The sequence below is a fragment of the Nothoprocta perdicaria genome, unplaced genomic scaffold (assembly GCF_003342845.1).
Source record: "Nothoprocta perdicaria isolate Ctin4 unplaced genomic scaffold, notPer1 scaffold_196, whole genome shotgun sequence".
NCBI classification, from domain to species: domain Eukaryota; kingdom Metazoa; phylum Chordata; class Aves; order Tinamiformes; family Tinamidae; genus Nothoprocta; species Nothoprocta perdicaria.
The window spans coordinates 26,731-45,772 of NW_020455160.1; the positions used below are offsets into that span (position 1 = coordinate 26,731).

The 19,042-nt window shown below is 49.1% G+C and overlaps 1 protein-coding gene across 2 annotated transcripts in view; it reads right to left on the reverse strand.

The window, feature by feature from the left end:
- Nucleotides 1-1,389: 1,389 nt before the first annotated feature.
- L3MBTL1 (L3MBTL1, histone methyl-lysine binding protein) overlaps nucleotides 1,390-19,042 on the reverse strand; it is a 19,622-nt gene continuing 1,969 nt past the window's right edge. The window contains exons 3-21 of one of the 2 annotated variants that reach the window (XM_026037330.1): nucleotides 18,873-19,017; nucleotides 18,576-18,714; nucleotides 17,862-17,985; nucleotides 17,109-17,196; nucleotides 15,925-16,016; nucleotides 15,146-15,250; nucleotides 13,857-13,992; nucleotides 13,202-13,293; nucleotides 12,043-12,194; nucleotides 10,670-10,746; nucleotides 10,164-10,249; nucleotides 9,497-9,607; nucleotides 9,120-9,234; nucleotides 8,773-8,872; nucleotides 7,546-7,743; nucleotides 7,156-7,202; nucleotides 6,012-6,169; nucleotides 5,157-5,219; nucleotides 1,390-2,459 (exon numbers count right to left, since the gene is read on the reverse strand). In XM_026037330.1, the coding sequence (XP_025893115.1) occupies nucleotides 2,337-2,459; nucleotides 5,157-5,219; nucleotides 6,012-6,169; nucleotides 7,156-7,202; nucleotides 7,546-7,743; nucleotides 8,773-8,872; nucleotides 9,120-9,234; nucleotides 9,497-9,607; nucleotides 10,164-10,249; nucleotides 10,670-10,746; nucleotides 12,043-12,194; nucleotides 13,202-13,293; nucleotides 13,857-13,992; nucleotides 15,146-15,250; nucleotides 15,925-16,016; nucleotides 17,109-17,196; nucleotides 17,862-17,985; nucleotides 18,576-18,714; nucleotides 18,873-19,017 (2,151 nt within the window). In that variant the 3' untranslated portion in view covers nucleotides 1,390-2,336. Of the gene's footprint in view, nucleotides 2,460-2,795; nucleotides 4,277-5,156; nucleotides 5,220-6,011; nucleotides 6,170-7,155; nucleotides 7,203-7,545; nucleotides 7,744-8,772; nucleotides 8,873-9,119; nucleotides 9,235-9,496; nucleotides 9,608-10,163; nucleotides 10,250-10,669; nucleotides 10,747-12,042; nucleotides 12,195-13,201; nucleotides 13,294-13,856; nucleotides 13,993-15,145; nucleotides 15,251-15,924; nucleotides 16,017-17,108; nucleotides 17,197-17,861; nucleotides 17,986-18,575; nucleotides 18,715-18,872; nucleotides 19,018-19,042 lie in introns of those variants that run through there. The other variant, XM_026037331.1, reaches the window with a different exon arrangement.

Below are 19,042 nucleotides of genomic sequence, written 5' to 3' on the forward strand. Positions count from 1 at the left end.
GCAGCCCGTTGACCGTTCCCCTCTAGGAATCCTCTACCCCAGAGCTGAAGGAGGGCGGGAGAAGGGCAGAGAAGCTGCAAGGTCACCTCTCCATGCGACTGTCTCCTCTCGCACTCCCTGGATTGCACTCAAGTCCACAGATTTGCTTCAAAGGAGGTCATTTCATGTGAGCTATCAATCTTTCCAGAGATTATTTTCTTCTTAAATACTATTTGTAATTGATTAAAAGAAAAATTGCTCAGGCCTTCTGGAATGAGAGGCAGCCAAGCATGGTCTGGCTGGAGAAGGTCCAGTTCCTCACCTTCTTCAGGCCTGCCCTTTTCTTTGCAGGAACAGCAAATTCAGGTTCTTGTTAAAGGGACAAACAACTTCCTGGGAGGCTCAGACGTGCACCTGGGGCCACCCTCAGATACCTGAGATGGACTGGAGGGGGAGCAGCAGCACTGCAGCACCCACCACGGGATGGCAAATATCCCATGGCTACTGCTGAGCCAAGGCCACCCTTGGCAGCACAAACAGTACTGTGGGATCACAGGCTTTAGGGGCCTTGGAAATACATTTAAAATTCCTCTATGAACTGAAAAACTCAGGCTGTTGTCACCTATCTTGGAAAGAATCTTCAGCAGATGTGGTCAGGTTCAGCCCTAGCATCTGCTCCAGCTCCTTGGTGACGTGGCAGAAGAGGTATCCAGATGGACCTTGGCTGGACAACATGGGAAGAATGAAAAACTTCAGTGCTTCTGCCATGGCCGTGGCTGCTTTGACACTTCCTGGCCTGGAGCTCCTCATTGGACTTAGGGGGCTGGAGGACCAGCCACAGTGAGGGTGAAGCCGCTCTTCCCTTCTCCCTGCTTCCCTGCTGGGACCACAGGCAACCGCTGCTTCCTGACAGGCTGCCTGCTCCTCCAGCTGCCAATTGCTGCTACCCCAGCCACATATTTGCAACAGCTGGAAACTGTCATAATAGAACAGCATCAGACCACCAGGAGAGCAAATAGCATTGTTATTTTTCTATACTAGCACCCATAAACACCATAAACACCCATTCACACATACATACACTGCTTTGGGTTTGTATGTTTTACTTCTGTGTTTTTTTTTTCTTTTTAAGGAAAGAAAAGATTATAAGCTTTAACAGTAAATAGCCCTTGACCATCTACAAGCTCTGTAACTCTCTCATCTAGACCAAATTCAGAATCTTTGAACCCAAAGGCCTGGAAGGAGCCAGCCCAAGAGGCAGGTAGACTGATGTTCACGACAGCAGACAAGAGCGTGACAGAAATCCTCACATCTCAGTTCACACTTCCCATGAGCTTGTTTTTTTCTAGCAAGCTGTCCCCTGTGCAGAGTTTGGATCCAGCAATATCCCCGCCAGTGACTCTGGATCCAGCTGTGCAGCCGAGGGGACATTCATGGCAGGCTCAGTCCGTCTGCACCTGCTTTTACAGGGAGATTACAAGAGCTTAGGAAGGTAGTATCCAATGGGACTTTCTGGTGTCCAAGGCCAGCACAGGCTACAGCACCCACCTCTGCCCACCTTGTCAGGCACAGAGTACAGCTTGGTCACCACAACAGCAGAGCAAGAGCTGTCAGTGTGGGCGGTGTGGTCCTGTGGACCAGTCACACAGCTCCTTTTCCCCTTCAACAGGTATCCTGGGAGTTCCTCACCATCTCTGCTCCCTTGGGCAGTCCTGGGAAAGACAAGACTCTCCATCCTTCATGCTGTTTTTAGATCTGATACTCTGGTAGCAATTTCTTCCTGCACACCCAAGGCCAACGCTTAGTCCTTTCCCAAAAAGGAGGAATGGCTTAGCATGAGGGAGTGGAGCAGATAAGAATGGGATTCCGATTTCCTTATACTCCCAGACCAGGACTGGTGCAAGGGTACCAAGAGTAAAGTAGGAGATGTGTTATTCCAGATCACAACTGGAGGTGTTTTAGAGCATGGTTTACATGGAGATTCTCACAGCTGAAGGCTCCAAAGCTCCTCTTCCTCTTCAATGCAGGGTAGCCCAGGAAGAGATTTTCCAATAGCTGACGAGACCAAGTTTGACACCATTTACTGTGGATTGAGGGTGACTCTGGGAACAATGGTGGGATTCAAGAACATGCACGTTCTTTCCCATTCACCTTCTCTCCTCAGCTTAGCCACATTACAATGCTTGAAGAGATGAAAGAGAATGAAAAGGGAAAGGGAGAACTGACTAAATCAAACTCAAGCACTGACAAAATAAATACATAGACTAGTTACAAATTTTGCATGAATGGCAAACAGCAGATATTTCAAAAGCAGGTCAAACAGGACCCCAAATATTCAGTAAGAAAGAGTCAAAATGCTACATTTCCACAGGAAGCCTAGGACAAATCGACTCAAATGTGACAGTGGCTTCCAAGGCAGTGTTGCTCCAAGACATGTTGCTGGTGCACATGCTAAGATCTCTCACCTCTCTCTTTGGGCACTGGGAAAGGAGAAAAGATTTGTTGCATTACGGAAAGGAGAAAAGATTTGTTGCATTACTGCTTTATCACTCACGGGAATGGAAAGAAACATCCAGACCCAGACCACACCATTTCAGACTGTGGAAAACTCCCAGGGACCCAGGAACCCTCCTCCAGTCATACGGAGCCCAGCCTGTGCTGACCTCCTTCTGGTGTGACAGAGCAGAACCACAAGCACCATAGTAACACTTCTGGTCCCTTCAGCTGGGATCCTTGCTTTGGTAGTCACCCACAGAAAACACACCGGGAGGGATAAAAGACCCCAAAAACATTGCTTAGGCAGCGTAAGTCCTCCCTGTCTTGGCAGCTGGTGACATGAGCACTATCCAAAGCTGCCTAGGATTCTGTCTGTGTCCCCAGTCACGTCAGCTTTCTCCACTAAAATATCCTAGTCTACTTGGTCTTCCCTCCATTATGGTGGACCATGTTACACAAACATTTCCAAAGTGCACTCACCCTATTTTTAAAAAAGTGCTGTGTTGCTAGAAGGACAGACAAAAACTGTCCACTGCTGAATATTCTAGCTCTGCAGGGAAGGAAACCAGGGGACAAATGCAAATTCTGTGTTTCCAGTAACAAAATACAAGGGCTCAGGAGGGCAAAATGAGGGCCATAAGGTGACTTGGCATGATGGAGTCAACTAAATTAGGAATTCCTTAGGAACCAAACTCCAGATTTGCCTATAGAGAAATAAAGTTTTTTCCCCCGCCCTTTTCAGCTGCCTCAACACTATAAAGGGCCTTTCTCTGCCTCTCCTTTGTAGAGGATTTTAATTGCTGTAAAGAATACCAGTTAATCAAATAGCCTTTTTCCCAGAGATGTGTTGGCACAGCCAGCATTGTTCAGTGTAAGCATTGTTCTGTATCCCTACAGCCCTGGCCACATGGGGCTCCAAGGCTGCTGTCTTAACGCTAAGGAGCAGTAAAACACTGGTGCTGGTCATGGGCAGAGCCACAGCCAGTGCACACTGCTCCAACAAAGGGGCATGAGATTGGCCACTGATGTCCAGTGCAATGAAGAGGCAAAGCAAGGTTATCATCTGGCTTTAAAAGACGGAGTCACAGAAGCCAAGAGAGAAAAATTAAAGCGAGCAGAAGCTCCTTGGAAGTGTTCCTCATATGTTGTTCACATTAACCTCCTCCCAGAGGAACACATTGCAGGGAAAAATATCTCTCAGTTTCCGAACAGAGAAAAGACAAGCCTCAAAATAGGTGTGAGTATGAATGTGGGTAGTCAATTCTTTCCCTTTCTTGGTCACTTGAGCAGTGAGTGGTGTCAGCCCTTGGTTCCCTTCATCCTCTGTGACACTCCACTGTCCATGAACACAACCCTGAGCTAGTGCAGTCACCACACTTGGAGCAAATCAAGGGTGGCTTTCATGCTAAGGCAGGCAAGTCCCGCATCCACCCTCTGCCTCATGAGCCTCTACCAACACTGGAGGAGAGGAATAGCATGGAGAGAGAGAGAAAGAGGGGGAGGAAGAGGGTCAGGGGGATAGACTGGTGTGAGAATAGACATGAGGCATCCAAGAGAGCATGGGCAGGACATGACAAGCTGTGGGTTGTTGTGGGAGGCCTCTGTCCTGGCCAGACAGTTTGGCAGCACCACTGCTGAGAGAAGGTCTCAGTTGGGCCAAGAAAAGTCACTTTAAGGTGTCGTCAGCATTTTTGAACATGAGGATGGCATTGTAGATCTTGAGTGCTGGACCCAGCTTGACGCTCATAATTTTGACAATATCAGCCTGTGTCAGCAAGAGGAAAGCCTCGCCGTCGATCATCTGGAGAGGAGAGCAGGGACAAGGGCATTCATCAGAAAGCCAGGCTGATATTTCTCAGGGACAACCATGGGTTCTCCCTGGAGACGCACACATTGTCACTCACCTTCACATCTGCTGCCAGGAGTGGATAGCTCAAGCTGTTCCTTTCCAAGACATTTGGAGTGTTGTACCACTGCTTCTTCCCCGATCCAGGCCACCCCCATTCATACAGAGTAGGGAACAAGCCATGCGCATTGTTCTCACCATGTCCCAACCCACTGTGTCATGTAAACCAAAACTGGTAAATTTGTACAACCAAGAACAGGCACAATGACTCTTTCACGGGTGGCCACAAAGCTTGCTCTGCAGCTAGCCAACTGACCTACAGTCACAGACTGTAAGAGCTGGACCACAAGAAGATCAGATCACAAGAGGCACAGGACACAGCCAGCAGGTATTTTTCTCTGAACAACAATCTATTCCTGGCTCTAGTCCCCTGCCTTCATGAAGGCTGCCCCAGCTTGGCTCTAATTGCCTGAGCACCACTAAAGCACAGACTCAACAGGCTAGGACACATACTGCACCCAGAATGCCCAGGATCAGCTTGCCCCAGACACACTGTGTATGTTGGAGAACAGCTCCTCCATGGTTTTGTCTGCGGAGGAGTCTAAAAACTATGAGCAGGGTTGATGGACAGGAATAATGCTGGACTGATGCTCCAGTGAGATGACACAGGGATGGAGAGGAGGAAGAGGTGAGACAAAAGTAGGGCAAGATTGATGTCAGGTACCAACACCCTTGACATTCAAGGGATGTGCTATGGGTCAAAGGCTACTGGCTGATCCCTCCCTCCTGCTTTGCTGTCCTGGGCCACTGGTGCCTGTCCTCTGGCCAATCTCACCTCATCCTTGAAGAGTTTGGCTTGGTCCTCACAACCTGTCAGAGTCTGGACGAAGCTGAAGACCTTGGAAGAGAGAGGAAGAGCAGTGTTAAGGCTTCCCTAAAGTAACTTCCCTGAGTGGAAACACCCTGAGCCCAGTGGTATTTTGCCTTAAACAGTGGTATAGGGTAACACACGATATCCTTTTTAGACTGCAGTTGCAGTGCCCACCTATGACTAGGGGAGACCACTCTCAGATCACGGAAAGGCTGCAGATCCCTCCAACTCTACAGCAGCAAATGCCACAGCAGCTTCATCTCCAGCAAGCAGTATTCAGCATGATGAGATGATTCCAGCTGAGGGTCCAGGTCAGTAGAAAGACACACCAAAGGGTAATGGAGGTATCAGGCAAGCCTGGCAGCCAGGGCTGACACTCTGGCTCCAGCAGTCCAACTACCCTGGCCTCAAAAGGAGCTATTGTGGATGCCAGAGAAAGTGAATGAGAGATGATAAGGGAGAATCCTGCTGAGTCAATGGTCATTTTTTTTTTTCAATTAAAAAAGCTTAAACTGGTTTGTTTGGAAATTGTAAGATGCTAAATGAAGAAACTGCTGATTGCCTTCATTTCCCTGCCCTGAGCTAATGCCACATTCAAGCAAAGCTCTGGCAGTTCATCCTGCATGTGTCCTTCCCAGAAGCTGCCACCAGGGCAAGAGCCACTTCTCCTGCTAAACACAAGTGCATCAAACTGACCATCTCCTTAACAGTCCACAGAACTGGCTCTCAAGGCTCTTCAGCACCTGGCACACATGCCGACAGCACTGCACAGCCACAAGTGGGTTAGAAGTCAGCAAGCTCTCTCCAAAATTGTCTTACCTCATCAATGGTCCACTTGGCCACTGTGGTTGCTGTGATGCCAGCCACTCCTGGCAGGAGCTTGCAATGCTGCTCCCAGCAGAGGGACAGGGAGCGGTCAGGGTGGGCAGACAGAGCAGACATAAAAAGCGACTGGTGCATATTGTCTGAGGAAATAGCTGGCAATAAAAAGACAAGACAGTACAGAAAGTAGAGAAACATGCACATCTTATCCCATTCTACAAGTCCTGTCAGCCGAGGACCTGGGATCAGATGATCTCATAGATCCCGACTGTAAAGAACCAGGTTATCCCTTGCATTAACAGGTTACTAGTGCATCAAAGAGTCCAAGCAGATGGTATTGACAACGGTGGAGAAGAATTTTTGAGCCAACAGGCTTAGCTCTTCCTTGTTCTTACCACTTCCTATCATTCATTTTCTAAACTAAACTAAACTAAAGACTAACATCAATTTTCAGATTAGAATGCAATCCTTAATCGTTTAGTTCATTTTAGATTTTAACAAAGCTTTTATCTTATTCTCTGCTCCAAGGAGTTAGGATTATCTCCCAAAAAGTGATCCTTTTCATTTGTTCCTAGTGCTGGGACAGGCACCAGACCAAACTAATAGTAGAATTGGTAACTCAAAATGTGTTTGCCTCTTGCAGACATTCTATGTTTTATTTCAGTCATAAGAACTAAATGCAAAGCAAACTATTCAGCATTAACTTTCTGTACTGTGGCAATAACATGGCATTTCACAATTCCGCTGATGTTTCAGGGCTAACATGGCACCCATAGGATGAAGACATGACATCCTTGTCTGCAGTGGACAGAGGGCTTTGGAAAATTCACTGCCATGGAAAGAGGATGATAATCCCTGCCCTAATGCAATCAAAGGAAGCATGAATATAAGTCAAGAGACATAATGAGGGAACAAGTACAGCTTTGATAAAAGTCAGGAACATTTCCTATCACAGAACTTTGACAATCAAGCCATGAGCTGTGCACAGACCTCCAGGAGGTGCTAACCTGCACTAGGTCTGACCATAGAGACCAAGAGGAGATGTTTCCCTCCCATCCACCTTGCCAAGTCTTCACTCCATGCCTCTGACTTGCAGTGACACATGGAAGTGACACAAGAAGACACAGTTTACTCCACTTACTCTGGAAGTCTTCCTGCTGGATCTTTCGGTACTTTGGAGGTCGCCCTCTAAAGAGACAAGAAGATGGGTTTCAAATTCAGCTGGGACTAGTCTGAGGACTCTTCTCTGCATAGCACAGAGCTGTCCCTTTGCACTGGGAGGAAGGATTACCTTTTACTGGGAGGAAGGGTTAGGAAGACCCTAACTCAAATGGTTAAGAGCCAAGCTCACACAAAATGGAAAGAAAAAGCAGGAGTGATGCCCAAGATGACCCAATAGAGCTTGAAGGACAAACAACGGCTGCCAGCAAGCACGCATCCCCAGGGGTAAGGTTGGATGTCTCTTCCAAAGTCACCCAGCATAGTGTAGGTGCAGCTCTGCCTGAACTGGCCTCACCAGACTTGCCCCTACCTCCCATGGTGCCGAGATTTCTTTCGCTGAGAGAAGCTTATCAGGTTCCTCTTTCGAGCTGAGGGTTCAGTGTCAGATAAGTCTGCTTTGAGCCTGCTCTGGTTCTTCTCTGCCAGTGGACATCCTGAGAGGCAGTAATGGGCTGTGAATCTCCCGGTCACGTGTCCTGACCCGTCACAACCCGGTGTAGGGCACTTCCTAGAGAACAGAGGGGTAGACAAGTGTTGGATCCAGCATGGGGCAGCACAAAACCACCAGCCAGGCCCAGTGCATTTGGCAGCAGGGCTACTCCTCCACTTCAAACCACAGGAAGGCACAGCTCTGGCCACACAAAGCAATGTCACTGACTTGCTGAAAAAATGCCGAGTCCAGGGCATTGCGTTTATGAGTTCACAGGCAGGACAAGTGAGCTCCTCTAGGTACAAATCCTAGTCCCACCTTCTCCACAGCTGTAACTGCTGGCCTGTAAAAGTCTCCACAGTCCTGATTAACAAAGTCAGAAGGTTTTACAGAGTCTCCATAATCTTTTCCTTCCCTCCACAGACATCTAAACTGTTCACAGGCCCCAAAAGGAAGAGAGTAAGGAAGAAGCAGGTTTCATGAGCCTAGCCAGGAGAGAAACCTCTGGGAGCCTGGTCCTCCAGCCATGCTCTCAAGTACTCTCCACCTGACATGCTTCTCTGCCCTGATGCTAGCTTGCTGTATTGGGATCAGTATGACATCATTCCTGACTTCCCCAGAAAAAGTTCACACACTCAACCTAGGGGAGTTCTAGTGTCCTGTCTTGGCACCCTCCAGCTCAAAAACTCACGAGGAAAAAGCATCCATAAGGGACTGGAAGAATATAATCCTGGAAGCTGGTATCAATGAGCAGTGTCAGAAAGGTACCTAAGGCTGTCCTCTATATAGCCCATATGTCCCACAGGCAAATAGGTGTCTAGGTTGCCCTTGGGGATTTCTGAGTTACACAGAGCAAATACAGAGCATGCAGCACCACCTCATAAGGAATTACACTAGGAATGAAACCTCCATGCTTTAAGCAGCCCTGGCACAAGTAGTGCCAGGGCTGCCCCTGGGCTAGAGGGAGGGATATAACTGAGGTGGTGGGCAGAATGGGGCAAAGACGGGTGCCAAGAAGTTGTGTGGGTGGTAAAGGAGAGGAGAAAGGCCCCAGTGCTGAGCCCACAGCAACCCCTTGCCCCTCCAAACCACGCTGGGCAAGCTCACCTGTGGTGAAAGTTGTACTTGGAGCCTTTAGTGTGAGGGATGCTCTTGCAGCCCAGAGTAGGGCAGCCACCATGGGTAGAGGAGGCTGGCTCCTTTGGCCCTGTACAAGAAGAAGAAACAGGAGAGAAACAGTCATAACCAGGACCATAGGTGGAGCCAGATACCTGTGTTCCTTGTGTGCTCCAAACTGCAGGGACTTTTCCACCTGCCAGCTCTATGAGAAAGGCCTCTACTCCCTGATCATCCTCGGCCAGTGCACATTTCTGTCCATGACCAGGGGTCAGTGACAGTAGGGATGTGGCACTCTTGGCACCGGTGTGAGGTGCTGTCTCAGACCAATGACTTACTGAGAGGAGGCTGCAGTGGGTGCCCAGTTTTTGAGCACCAGCCTATGGGATGGATGTCTGGATGATCTGCATCGATCCAGAAATCATAGACGTGACTCCAGCCATCAAAATGGATCTGAGGAAACAAGTGAAAAGGTAATTTTTTAACCGCTGCAACCCTTCAAGCTGATGGCAAACAGCAGGGTAGACCTGAACTGCAACAGAAGGTTCTGCTCCACTCTTGGAGCCAGGCAATGAGATTTGCCATCCTTCCTACTTAATGCTTCCACAGAGTTCCACATACTTTGCCATTGCAACTGGCACAGCAAAATAGGAAGATTGGGAGAAGTCAGGACAGTCTCTGCATGCAAGTTCAGCACCGAGATTCCTGGACCCACCTTTATTCTGTGATCCTCCACATCCTCCACACTGGCCACTCGGATGAAGGAAGGTGTCCTTCTGTCCACTGCTTCCAGCTTCATGTTGACCAGAAAGCCATGGGGTGGGCGCTGAGGGTGAGCAGCACACCAGGTTATTGAGGATCAGGAATGTGCTCTGGGCTCCCGCACTCCTTCCTCATTTTTCCACCAACATGTGCTCCAAAGTCTAGCTCCCACTTCCGGCTCATTGAGGTTGGAGTCCTCCCAAGTTCGGAATTATAAGCAGGAGAGAGTAGGGATGGATTTCTGAACTGTGTTGACATAAGATATCTCTGCCAATGAGAAAAGGCCTCACAGAGACCCATTTTGAGGAATTACATTGTGCCTGCAATTGGCTGGAGAGAGCGGCCATTACTGGAATTGGAGATGAACCATCAAGTAAGCTGAAATTATTTTCCACCATGTGCCTCCTATTTAGCTAAGGAAGTGGCCATATTTTTCATTTTTCCTAGTTTGCATCTTTTTGTCCAATATAGCCTTGATTTATGCACCTTGAGTGTAGATTTGAACCCTAGGCTGTAGCAGGAGCCCACCACACATCACCTTTCACAAGAGCATGGATTTGACAGCGGAGAAAACCTGAAGGCCTGCCAAGGCACAGCAGAGTTGAGGATGGGGCACTTACCACTTTAAAAGCCCAAGCTGGAACAGCAGATGCTCCAGTTTCCTTTAGGTACTTTTCCCAAGTGAAGTTGTCAGGATCAGGATAATCTAGAAGGGTGAGACACACAGGTTTGCAGAGGACAGCAATATCCCACAATGTCCTACTGTCCTGCAGGACCAATCACGCCTCCACGAGGCACACAGGAACCTGAGACATCAAAATGAGCTGCTTTTTCTTATGGACCATGATATACAGAGCGCAGGGGAAGAAAAAACCTCTGGGCCAGCACTTAGGCCTCCTGATCTGCCCACTTGGCCTGAAAAAAAGCAGTGCTGCACTTGAACACAAGACCCTTGACCAGTGCATGCAGACTATTTGGCTGTGACCTTGCTCATGGAAACCTCCCAGGCCTGCAGGCGAGCAGAGGCTGTGGGATTTAAGCCTCTGGGCACCCTTGTTTCTCCAGGGGAAGCCTGTCGCCCAGAGGATGCACTAGTGCAGGCTGTGCTCCCTGGCCACCTACTCACCTTGAGGAGGTGTGAGAGGTTTGCCATGTTCCTGACACCATCCGACTGGGTGAATATACGGACTACTGGGATCACACCTGCAAAACATGTATGTTCACTTATGTGGCAGAGATAGCCAGCTCATCACTGCTGGACAGTGCAGACTGTCAGGACCCAGGATGGACTGCCTGGAAGCACAGCCCAGGTCTATGTCACCTGCAAATGCTTTGCAAAAGCTTCTGTCTTTTATAGCACCCTCATTCATGAATAATCCAGGAGACCGTGGAGTCAAAGGCTAGAGGAGGGAGGCTCCAGCTCATAGCAGTAGGGCATGATCTCTGACAATCCGTAGCCAGCAGGACCAGGGAAGGGAGCATGCCTCTGTACTTGGTGCTGGTGAGGATGCACCTTGAATATCATGTTCAGTTTTGGGACCCTTGCTACAAGAAAGACATGGAGGCGCTGGAGTGCATTCAAAGAAGGGTGATGAAGCTGGTGAAAGGGCTGGATGATTCTATGATTCTATGAATATGCTCTGGGTGCAAGCTCCACAGTGGAGCTACCCATTGAAAAGTAAAGCTGCCGTGGGAAGGAAGACATGCTGCACATTTCTTGGAGCTCAGAGCGGGTAGAGCTGAGCAGCTGGGGAGCTCAAGGAGCTGTGGACTCCAAACAGATGTGGCTGTGGACCCCAGATTTGGCTGTGGACCCCAAACAGATGATGGTTACTCAGATGCTCCTGCTTCTTGGGTCTGCTCTGGGGCACAGCACACAGAAGCCATTTCTTGTGACCAGCATTACCTAGCAAGGAGCAAGCAGCAGGGGCAGACGTTTCAAATGACGGAGGCAGCAACGTCTACAGAAACAGCTCTTCAGGCAAGGAACTGAGGCAGACAGAAAGAGAGAGGTCTGCAGGTTCTGGCTATGAAGCGGATGGATGCAGACTTGATTTCAAGGCCTTGATCACACTAATTTGCCTTAACCAGCCTTGGCCAACCCTATCTGTGACCTCCCCTCCCACACAGACACATACTCTCTATCCCTGGCCTCACAAGCTCCTTTTAAGGTTAGACCTTCAGTCTTTGCCTTGGTGACATTGTAGGTGGCCCTGCCTGACACTGAAGTGAGTTTCAGGCCCAAGTCAAGGCTTATAATCAAGACTACTTTAATCGCATGTTAATGGGAGAGACATGCCTGCATCACAGAAAGTAACAAAGTGACATGGAACTGGAAAAGTTATTTCCTCCAGCACAGGCAGGCAACCCTCTGACCTATCAGACCACTGCTAGCCTGCCTCAAGGACATTTTGGGAACATTCCAAAGCATCCATCACTTTTGCTAAAACAGCAGCAGTGCTCCTTGTTCGTGGTGTCCAGGAGCCATTCTGTGCTTACCAGTAATCGTAAGTATCATCCCAGTTATCAAAGTGCACCAAAAAGCGATTGTCCACCACGTCTGTCACTGTGGCAACACAGATCAGGGAAGGGTTCATGCGGTCCACAGCTTCAAGCTTCATGCCCACCTCAAAGCCTGGTGGAGCCTCGTGCTGCAAGGAGAGGTAGGTTTTGTTCGTTTCCATGGTGCCACATCTCACCACTTCTTTGAACTGTTGCACACCCCTAAACCATCCCAAATAGGACTCAACCCTGCCTCTTAGCCATGGTCTGTGACCCCTTAGGGGCTTCAGAAAGCAGCACCCTGCTATGCACACGAGAAAACAGGCACAGGTAAATAACTTGACTGGACTACACAAAGAAAGTAGAAAAAAAGTGTCTTCAGGTCCTCAGGATCTTATATAAGCAGTAAGCTCCAAGACAGCAGCAGTCTCTACCTTATATTGGTTCAGGTTCTATGACAAAATACTTCTTTGTAGTCATGCTCCTCCACTGTGTGCAGCGACTAAATCCTCTAGGAGGATTTAGGACATGGCCCTCTACCCTACCTGCCTTAACTGCTTGGATACAAAATCCGTGCAAAACATCACACACAGCGGTAGGATCATTGCAGCTGTCATGCATTGCCACCTTGGCAAGGAAGCAGCTTCTCGAGGATGATTTAGACATAGAAATACAACTCTGAGGGACTGATTTATCAGTAGTTTGAGCTTCCTCTGCAATCAGCAAAGAAATTATCAGTGTTTAGCATTTCATAGTATTCTCCTCTTCCTTATTCAAGTTGTGTATGAAAATTAAAGTTCAAGAGAAAACAAAATTATATTGGTGCAATATTTAAATTAAAAAAAAAAAGGAAAAAAGGCTATTTTTCCCCAGTAGTAGGTCTAGGAGAGCTGTAACTGTGCGTGAGATGGATCCACCTCAGTTTTGAACAGACCAGGTTAGTGTCCAAGTTGCAGATCCTCAGCAGTAAACCATAACATGTCTCATTAAGCAACTTGAGCAGTGCATTCATTTGGCCCTTTGCACTGTGAGGATTCTGAGGTGTGGGGTGGATGTTGAATAGCTTCAATCTGGGGGAGTGATTGGGCTGGGATGAATGGGAGGAAATTACGCTTGAACCTGTAGGACCTGACAGGAAGAAGAATCTGCTACTCACACTATTTCGGATCACAAAGAGGTGCTTTGGAGCTGCCTGAGCCTTTGTTATCTTCAGATAGTTTGTCCAGCTGAATTCTTCCTCCTTATAACCTACAACCCCTCAGGAAGGGAAAGGAAAGCAGCCAGTTCACAGACAGCAGACAGCACAGTCGGCAGAGGTCACACGCCTGAGCCCAGCCGCCCCAGTCTAACTGGCCCTCACCCTGCCCAGGTGGCCTCTCTGGGGACAAATGGGCCCTAGGGCACCCTAGGAAATCCCACTGTCTAGCCACATCCAGTACAGGCCAGTGGCTTGTTTCAGAGGGATGCTGAGAAACATTAGCACTGGAATGCAAATTCAGCTCTAGGATCCTCCTTGGAAAGTTTTGGTCCCAGATGTCCAGTGGTGCACACAGTGTGCTGACCAGGGTTTTGTGGCCGCTAGGCTCCAGCAGCACAGTATCATCAACAGCAACAGGGTTTTGCCCCCGAAAATGGGAGGAGGCCAAGCTGTAGTGGTGACAGGTACCTGCAGGGCTGTCAGGCAACAGCCCCAACACAGTAGTAGTCCCTGTTGCTCACCTGGCCCTTAGTTCCCGCTAGCAGTTTGTGTGTCTGCTCCTCATTCTCCCTGTTCAACAGGGCCTACAGACCCAGACTCTCCAACTCCTTACCTTTTGGGGGCTGGAGTTTGTGCCCTGTCTCCTCAAACCAGCCAGCAGGGTGGATGTTGGGGGAGTCAGCATTCAGCCAGAAATCATGGCATTCAGAGTAGCCATCAAAGTGGAGGCGCATGCGGTAACCACACACCTATGACCGGGACGGGCAGGAGAAAGGATGGACTATGAAAATCTCTGGCTGCCCTGGCAGTGCATTGCATACACATCCTTTCCCACATACAGTCTAAGTATATCACTTAGGGAAAGAAAAGGTCATATTAATAAATATGTCAGCTTCCCTGATGTGGGAAGCACATGCCAATCCCAGGAGGTGTTTGGCATGAAGCAAGATTAAGTGCTGAGTCATCATAAACCCAGCCACATACGCTGGCATAATAGGAAGTGGAAACAGAACATGACACAATGGGCACAAACTGAAATGCAGGAAGCTCCATCTGAATCTAAGGAAATTTTGTTTGACTGTGAGGGTGACTGCGCACTAGAACAGGTTGCCCTGAGAGGCTGTAGAATCACCATTCTCAGACATGCAAAAGCTGTCTGACATGGTCTTGGGCAACCTGCTCCAAGCGATCACGTCCATGTGTGAGCAGCGAGTTTGGACTAGATGATCTCCAGAGTTGCCTTCCAACCTCAGCTGTTGCATGATTTTATTAAATGGTCAGGTGTTTTGTCAGATCTGGCAAGGCCAAAGATTCCTTTTTCTGCATCTGTAGGAGATTCCAGCACAGGGTTTTGGCTGAATGCCATGCTGTCTGGGTGAAATCTCTCCAGCAGCCACTGCTGTATGGACATTTTTCCTAGTTCCTTTGGGCCCTAAGAGCACTGCAAGGCAAGGTTGGTTTTGGGGTATGACATATGGCTGAGCTGAGAGCCCCAGAAACACTGCCTCCACAGAGAGAAGAAAAGGGATACCTCCAGACTGTCTATCTTCAGGGGTCAAACCTGTCTTAGAGGCATGATCTCAGGCAAGAAACAGTTGCCACTGCTATAGTCTTTTCACCCCACGGTGAAGCCATGATGTCATCTTGACATGCAGTGTCAGTGTGGTGGAGAGACTAACTACACTTAAACATGGCATCTGCTCCACAGCATTATCCCCCCTGTCCTCTACGAACTAGTAGGAAACCTCCTTGACACTGGCAGCGATGTGCAAGTGAGGGCCGAAAGTCCTGCACCAGCCTCCTTGCACTGCCTCCTCTCCTGCCAAGCCTTCTGCTGCCTGGGGAGGAGGAGAGGACAAAAAAACAGCTGGAGATGCACCCGCAAAGCTGGAAGTGCCTTACCTCAGCCACAGTAAGGATAAAGTACATAGATGGGTGCTGTGGGTCGATTCCTTCCAGCTTCATCCCCACTTTAAAGCCATTCTTGTGCTGGGAAGCTACTTGGTACTAGAAACAAAAATTAAACTAAAATGTAAAAACCAACACAGATAAAAGGGTCTAGAACAATCCCATGAAGCAACCGTCAGGTAATGGGAGCTTCTGAGCCCTGGAGATGCTGGGCAACAGGTTATGATGTCAGCCAAATTTAATCCTTTCTCTGTGGAAAGATATGTTCTTCTATCTACCTGCAGGTTTGCTTCTCTCATTGTTGGCAGGGCAAAGTTGTCCCTGGGTCACTAGCCCGTGTGGCAGCTGCACAGCTCTGGGGCTGCAGGAGAGTGGGGGCACGGGAGTCTGGGCCCCTGTCGTGCCCTGCTGAGCATCCAGCCAGAAGCAGAGGTCAACACAGCACACAGCTTTCCAGAACACTCACATATTGGCTCAGGGAAGGCCTGGAAGGGCTCCACCATCCTTCCAGAGCCATCAGGGTGCCCTAGGCATACATAAGGTGCAGGGCTGAGGGACAGGTCCCCACCAGGGAGCAGGAGTGGGGATAAATGACAACTGGAAAGCAGTGAGACTAACTGGTCACTTCTGAATGAAGAAAGGAGCTTGCTTATTGCACAGAGCCCCACAAAACAGGGAAGCAAGGAAGAGAGGAAAAAGAGGAGGGGTGGGAAAAAAAGGGAAAGAAGAGAGAAGATGAAAGAGGGGAAAAAGACAGGAAAATCCCAACTCACATCCTGGAAGAGATCTAAAGGGGCAGCGACAGCTTTCTGCTCCTCCAGGTAGGACGCCCAAGACCAGCCTTCTTTCTTCTCCTCGCTGGCACCTGAGCGCAGCACAAATGCACACACAAGAGGTGCTGCTGAGGGTCAGCTCCAGCCCCAGTCCATGCTTGCCTCAGGGCAGTGCAGAAGGCAAGTGAGGCCTTGGGTCCCATTGGGGCCACATCCTGCTCTCACACACAGTCCAGCATCCCTATGAAACTCAGCACCACCCTACCAGAGCCCCTTCACCAGCAAACCTGTCTGGTTGGTTGATGAGGGACAGAGCTGAAAGGCCCCATTTCACATACGTCCCCATGACCTCAAATGTCCTCTATCACTATACAGGTGCTCTGGCAAGGTGTCTGAGAGGCTTCTGGCAAATAAAACATCCTATGCAAAGCCCATAGTTTGTAGGGAGACCTATGCAACCACTTCTGCTCTAGCTGGTACAATCAAAATGGTCATTGCATCAAAAAGGAGGCTGCTCCCAGCTGCAGAGGGACTCCTGGCCAGTTGGGCTTGTAGCAGGCTAATCTCCCACCACTGCTGAGACAGAACTGCTCTGGAGGCATCAGCTCCTCTACTTGGAGGTAAGCCCCCCTCAGCAGGCTAGGGCCAGCTCCCAAACTCGCGGTCATGATCACGAGCAGGATGATCCGCCTGAGAGTGTCCAAAGTGGGGTGAAGACAGATGCAATAGAGTCACGCTGCAACTCATAATAGCACCTCTCAGAGCAAAATGGGATCATCACAAAGAGCATACTCAAAAACAAGTGAAAAAATCAGCTCTCAATGGGAAGGGGCCAAAAGCACTGAACAGCACACCCATACTTCCTGTACACTTGTAAGGGTACACCCACGGAGAGAAAGAGAGGAAGGAGAGAAAGGGAAAGAGAAAGGGAGAGCAGGACCAAGCAACAGAGAAGCTTACAAGCCTTCAGGAACAGGTAACAGCTCTGTCAAGCTCTGCCTTGTTTGTGAGTCAAGGTCTGTGCCCTTGACTCACATCTAGAGCACCGTAACACTAGTCCTGGCCCTCAGTGCCGCAGAGGGACCCTGCAGCCTCAGTTGCGTGGCTCCACTTACTTCTGCACCTGTAAGAAGGGGTCACGATGGCAGAGCACTCACCCTCCCAGCTCCCCAGGCCCTCCATACCGTGCTGGCTCCCGTTCCATGCTTCAGTGTCTGGATTGCTGATGGCTGAGTCTCCTGCGGAGTTTTTCCTCTCTTCCTGCTTTTCCTCCTAAGCATGAAAGCGGACAAAATAGCAGCCCATCATGTTGGAAATCACAGATTCTCATACAGAGGTTTAAACTGCATACTGTACACTCTTGTCAGTGCCATGAGGGGCCTCCACAATATTCATGATTTGGATGATGCCTAGGCCAGAAATGAGGGTCCAAGAAGATCTGGTGATGGGAATCTGAAGGAGAATTTGGTGCTGAGTGGTAGGAACCAGAGCAATCACACCTGGTGTGAATCTACTTGAGGTAAGACTATCAAGCACAGAGCTTCTTTAGCTTGTCAAAGTCCCTCTCTCTTCCCCATTCATTACACAGTCAAAAGATGCTCTCTTACTTCAACACTACATTTGGCGGCCCAAATTCAAGAGACCAGTTGAGAGAGGTCAATACTTATAACCTAAGCAGAGTGTGCCCAGTGCTGTATCATCCAGCACATTCAGCACATTGAACAGCAGGCAAAGTCCCTAGAAGCCATGACAATCCATGCATTCAAGTCTTTTTGGTATTAACAGTTCTGGTTACCACTTGGACACATAGCTGATATGGTATTAAGAAGCACCAATGAGAACTGTACACACTTGCATCAGATACTTGTGCGGTCACTGGCCTACCTCCATACTATCATGTAGACATGCATACACACATGCACCTTCTGTCTTCCTACCATTTGTTCAGATTCATATTCTTCCTCCGAAGGGCTTTGGTAATCCTTTCTCTTTCGTTTCTTCACAGGCTTGAGGATTTCATTGACATTGGTGCTGCTGGCAGAGTTTTCCACAATGACAGATCTGCATGGAGGAAGGGAGAATAAATCACTGCAGCAGAGCATGTGGCAATAGATTGGGTGGCAGTCAACACGACTACAAGAGAGTGACTGCTGAAGAATCACCATCACCCCATTTCTTACACACATATGCATTTTCATTCCTCCTGGCTAATGTGTACACTTCTCCTAGACAAAAACATGTCAGAGTCTCACTTTATCCTTGGTGACACCTCAGAGAACAGAGTCTGTAAGGCGGCAAGGCGGTGAGGTTGGAAATCCCCTCCTGACCCATGCGTGGTTCAGCCTGGGAGCACCTCTTGCAGCACCTCCCGCAGGAATCCTGCGCCAGTAGCTGCACATTTATGCAGCTGCAAACTAGAAAGCAGAAAATCTGGCTTCCCGTGACTCTTGCTGCCCCTGGGAACAGGTCTTCATACCTCTACATGGCAGCCAGAGCAAGCTACCTAAAGGAAAGAGGGAAACAGATACAGTCTCCAGCACCCACTAGAGAGACCTACATTTGCATGCCTTGCTGGAGAATACACAGCAGGAATTGCAAGCAGACAGACAAATGGTTACAGCTCTGTGCAGCACAGATTCCCTCTCCTTCACCTTTCTTTGAACTGCTGGTGACAGTGTTCACTGCAGAATCCCCTGCGTTCCCGGGTCCCGTCTGAGACATGTCGACGGCCACAAGTATCACAGTGACACATGCTCTCTGCTGTTGGCAGCTTGGACTGCTCTGGTACATCTGATTTAGGAGAAAGAGAAGAGAAGCAGGGAGGCCTAAAGGTCACTGAAGGAAGGAGAGCAGGAAGCAGTACTTATTTGCCTCGCTTGGGGTCTAAGCCAGACAGTAGCTGCTGCATGATGGTACCAACCCCAGAAGTGTCACAGCAGTGCCCTTACCCTGAGCAATGATAGGATTGTCTCTGCTGGTAGGTGGCACCTCTGAGTCCCCCTCTTTCTCTGGGTGACTCTCCTTTATTGGTTCCACTGGAGGCATCTTATCAGCACTCACCACCTTCAGCGTCCCGTACTCATTTATCCGAAACTATGTCATAGAGCCAAAAGGAAAA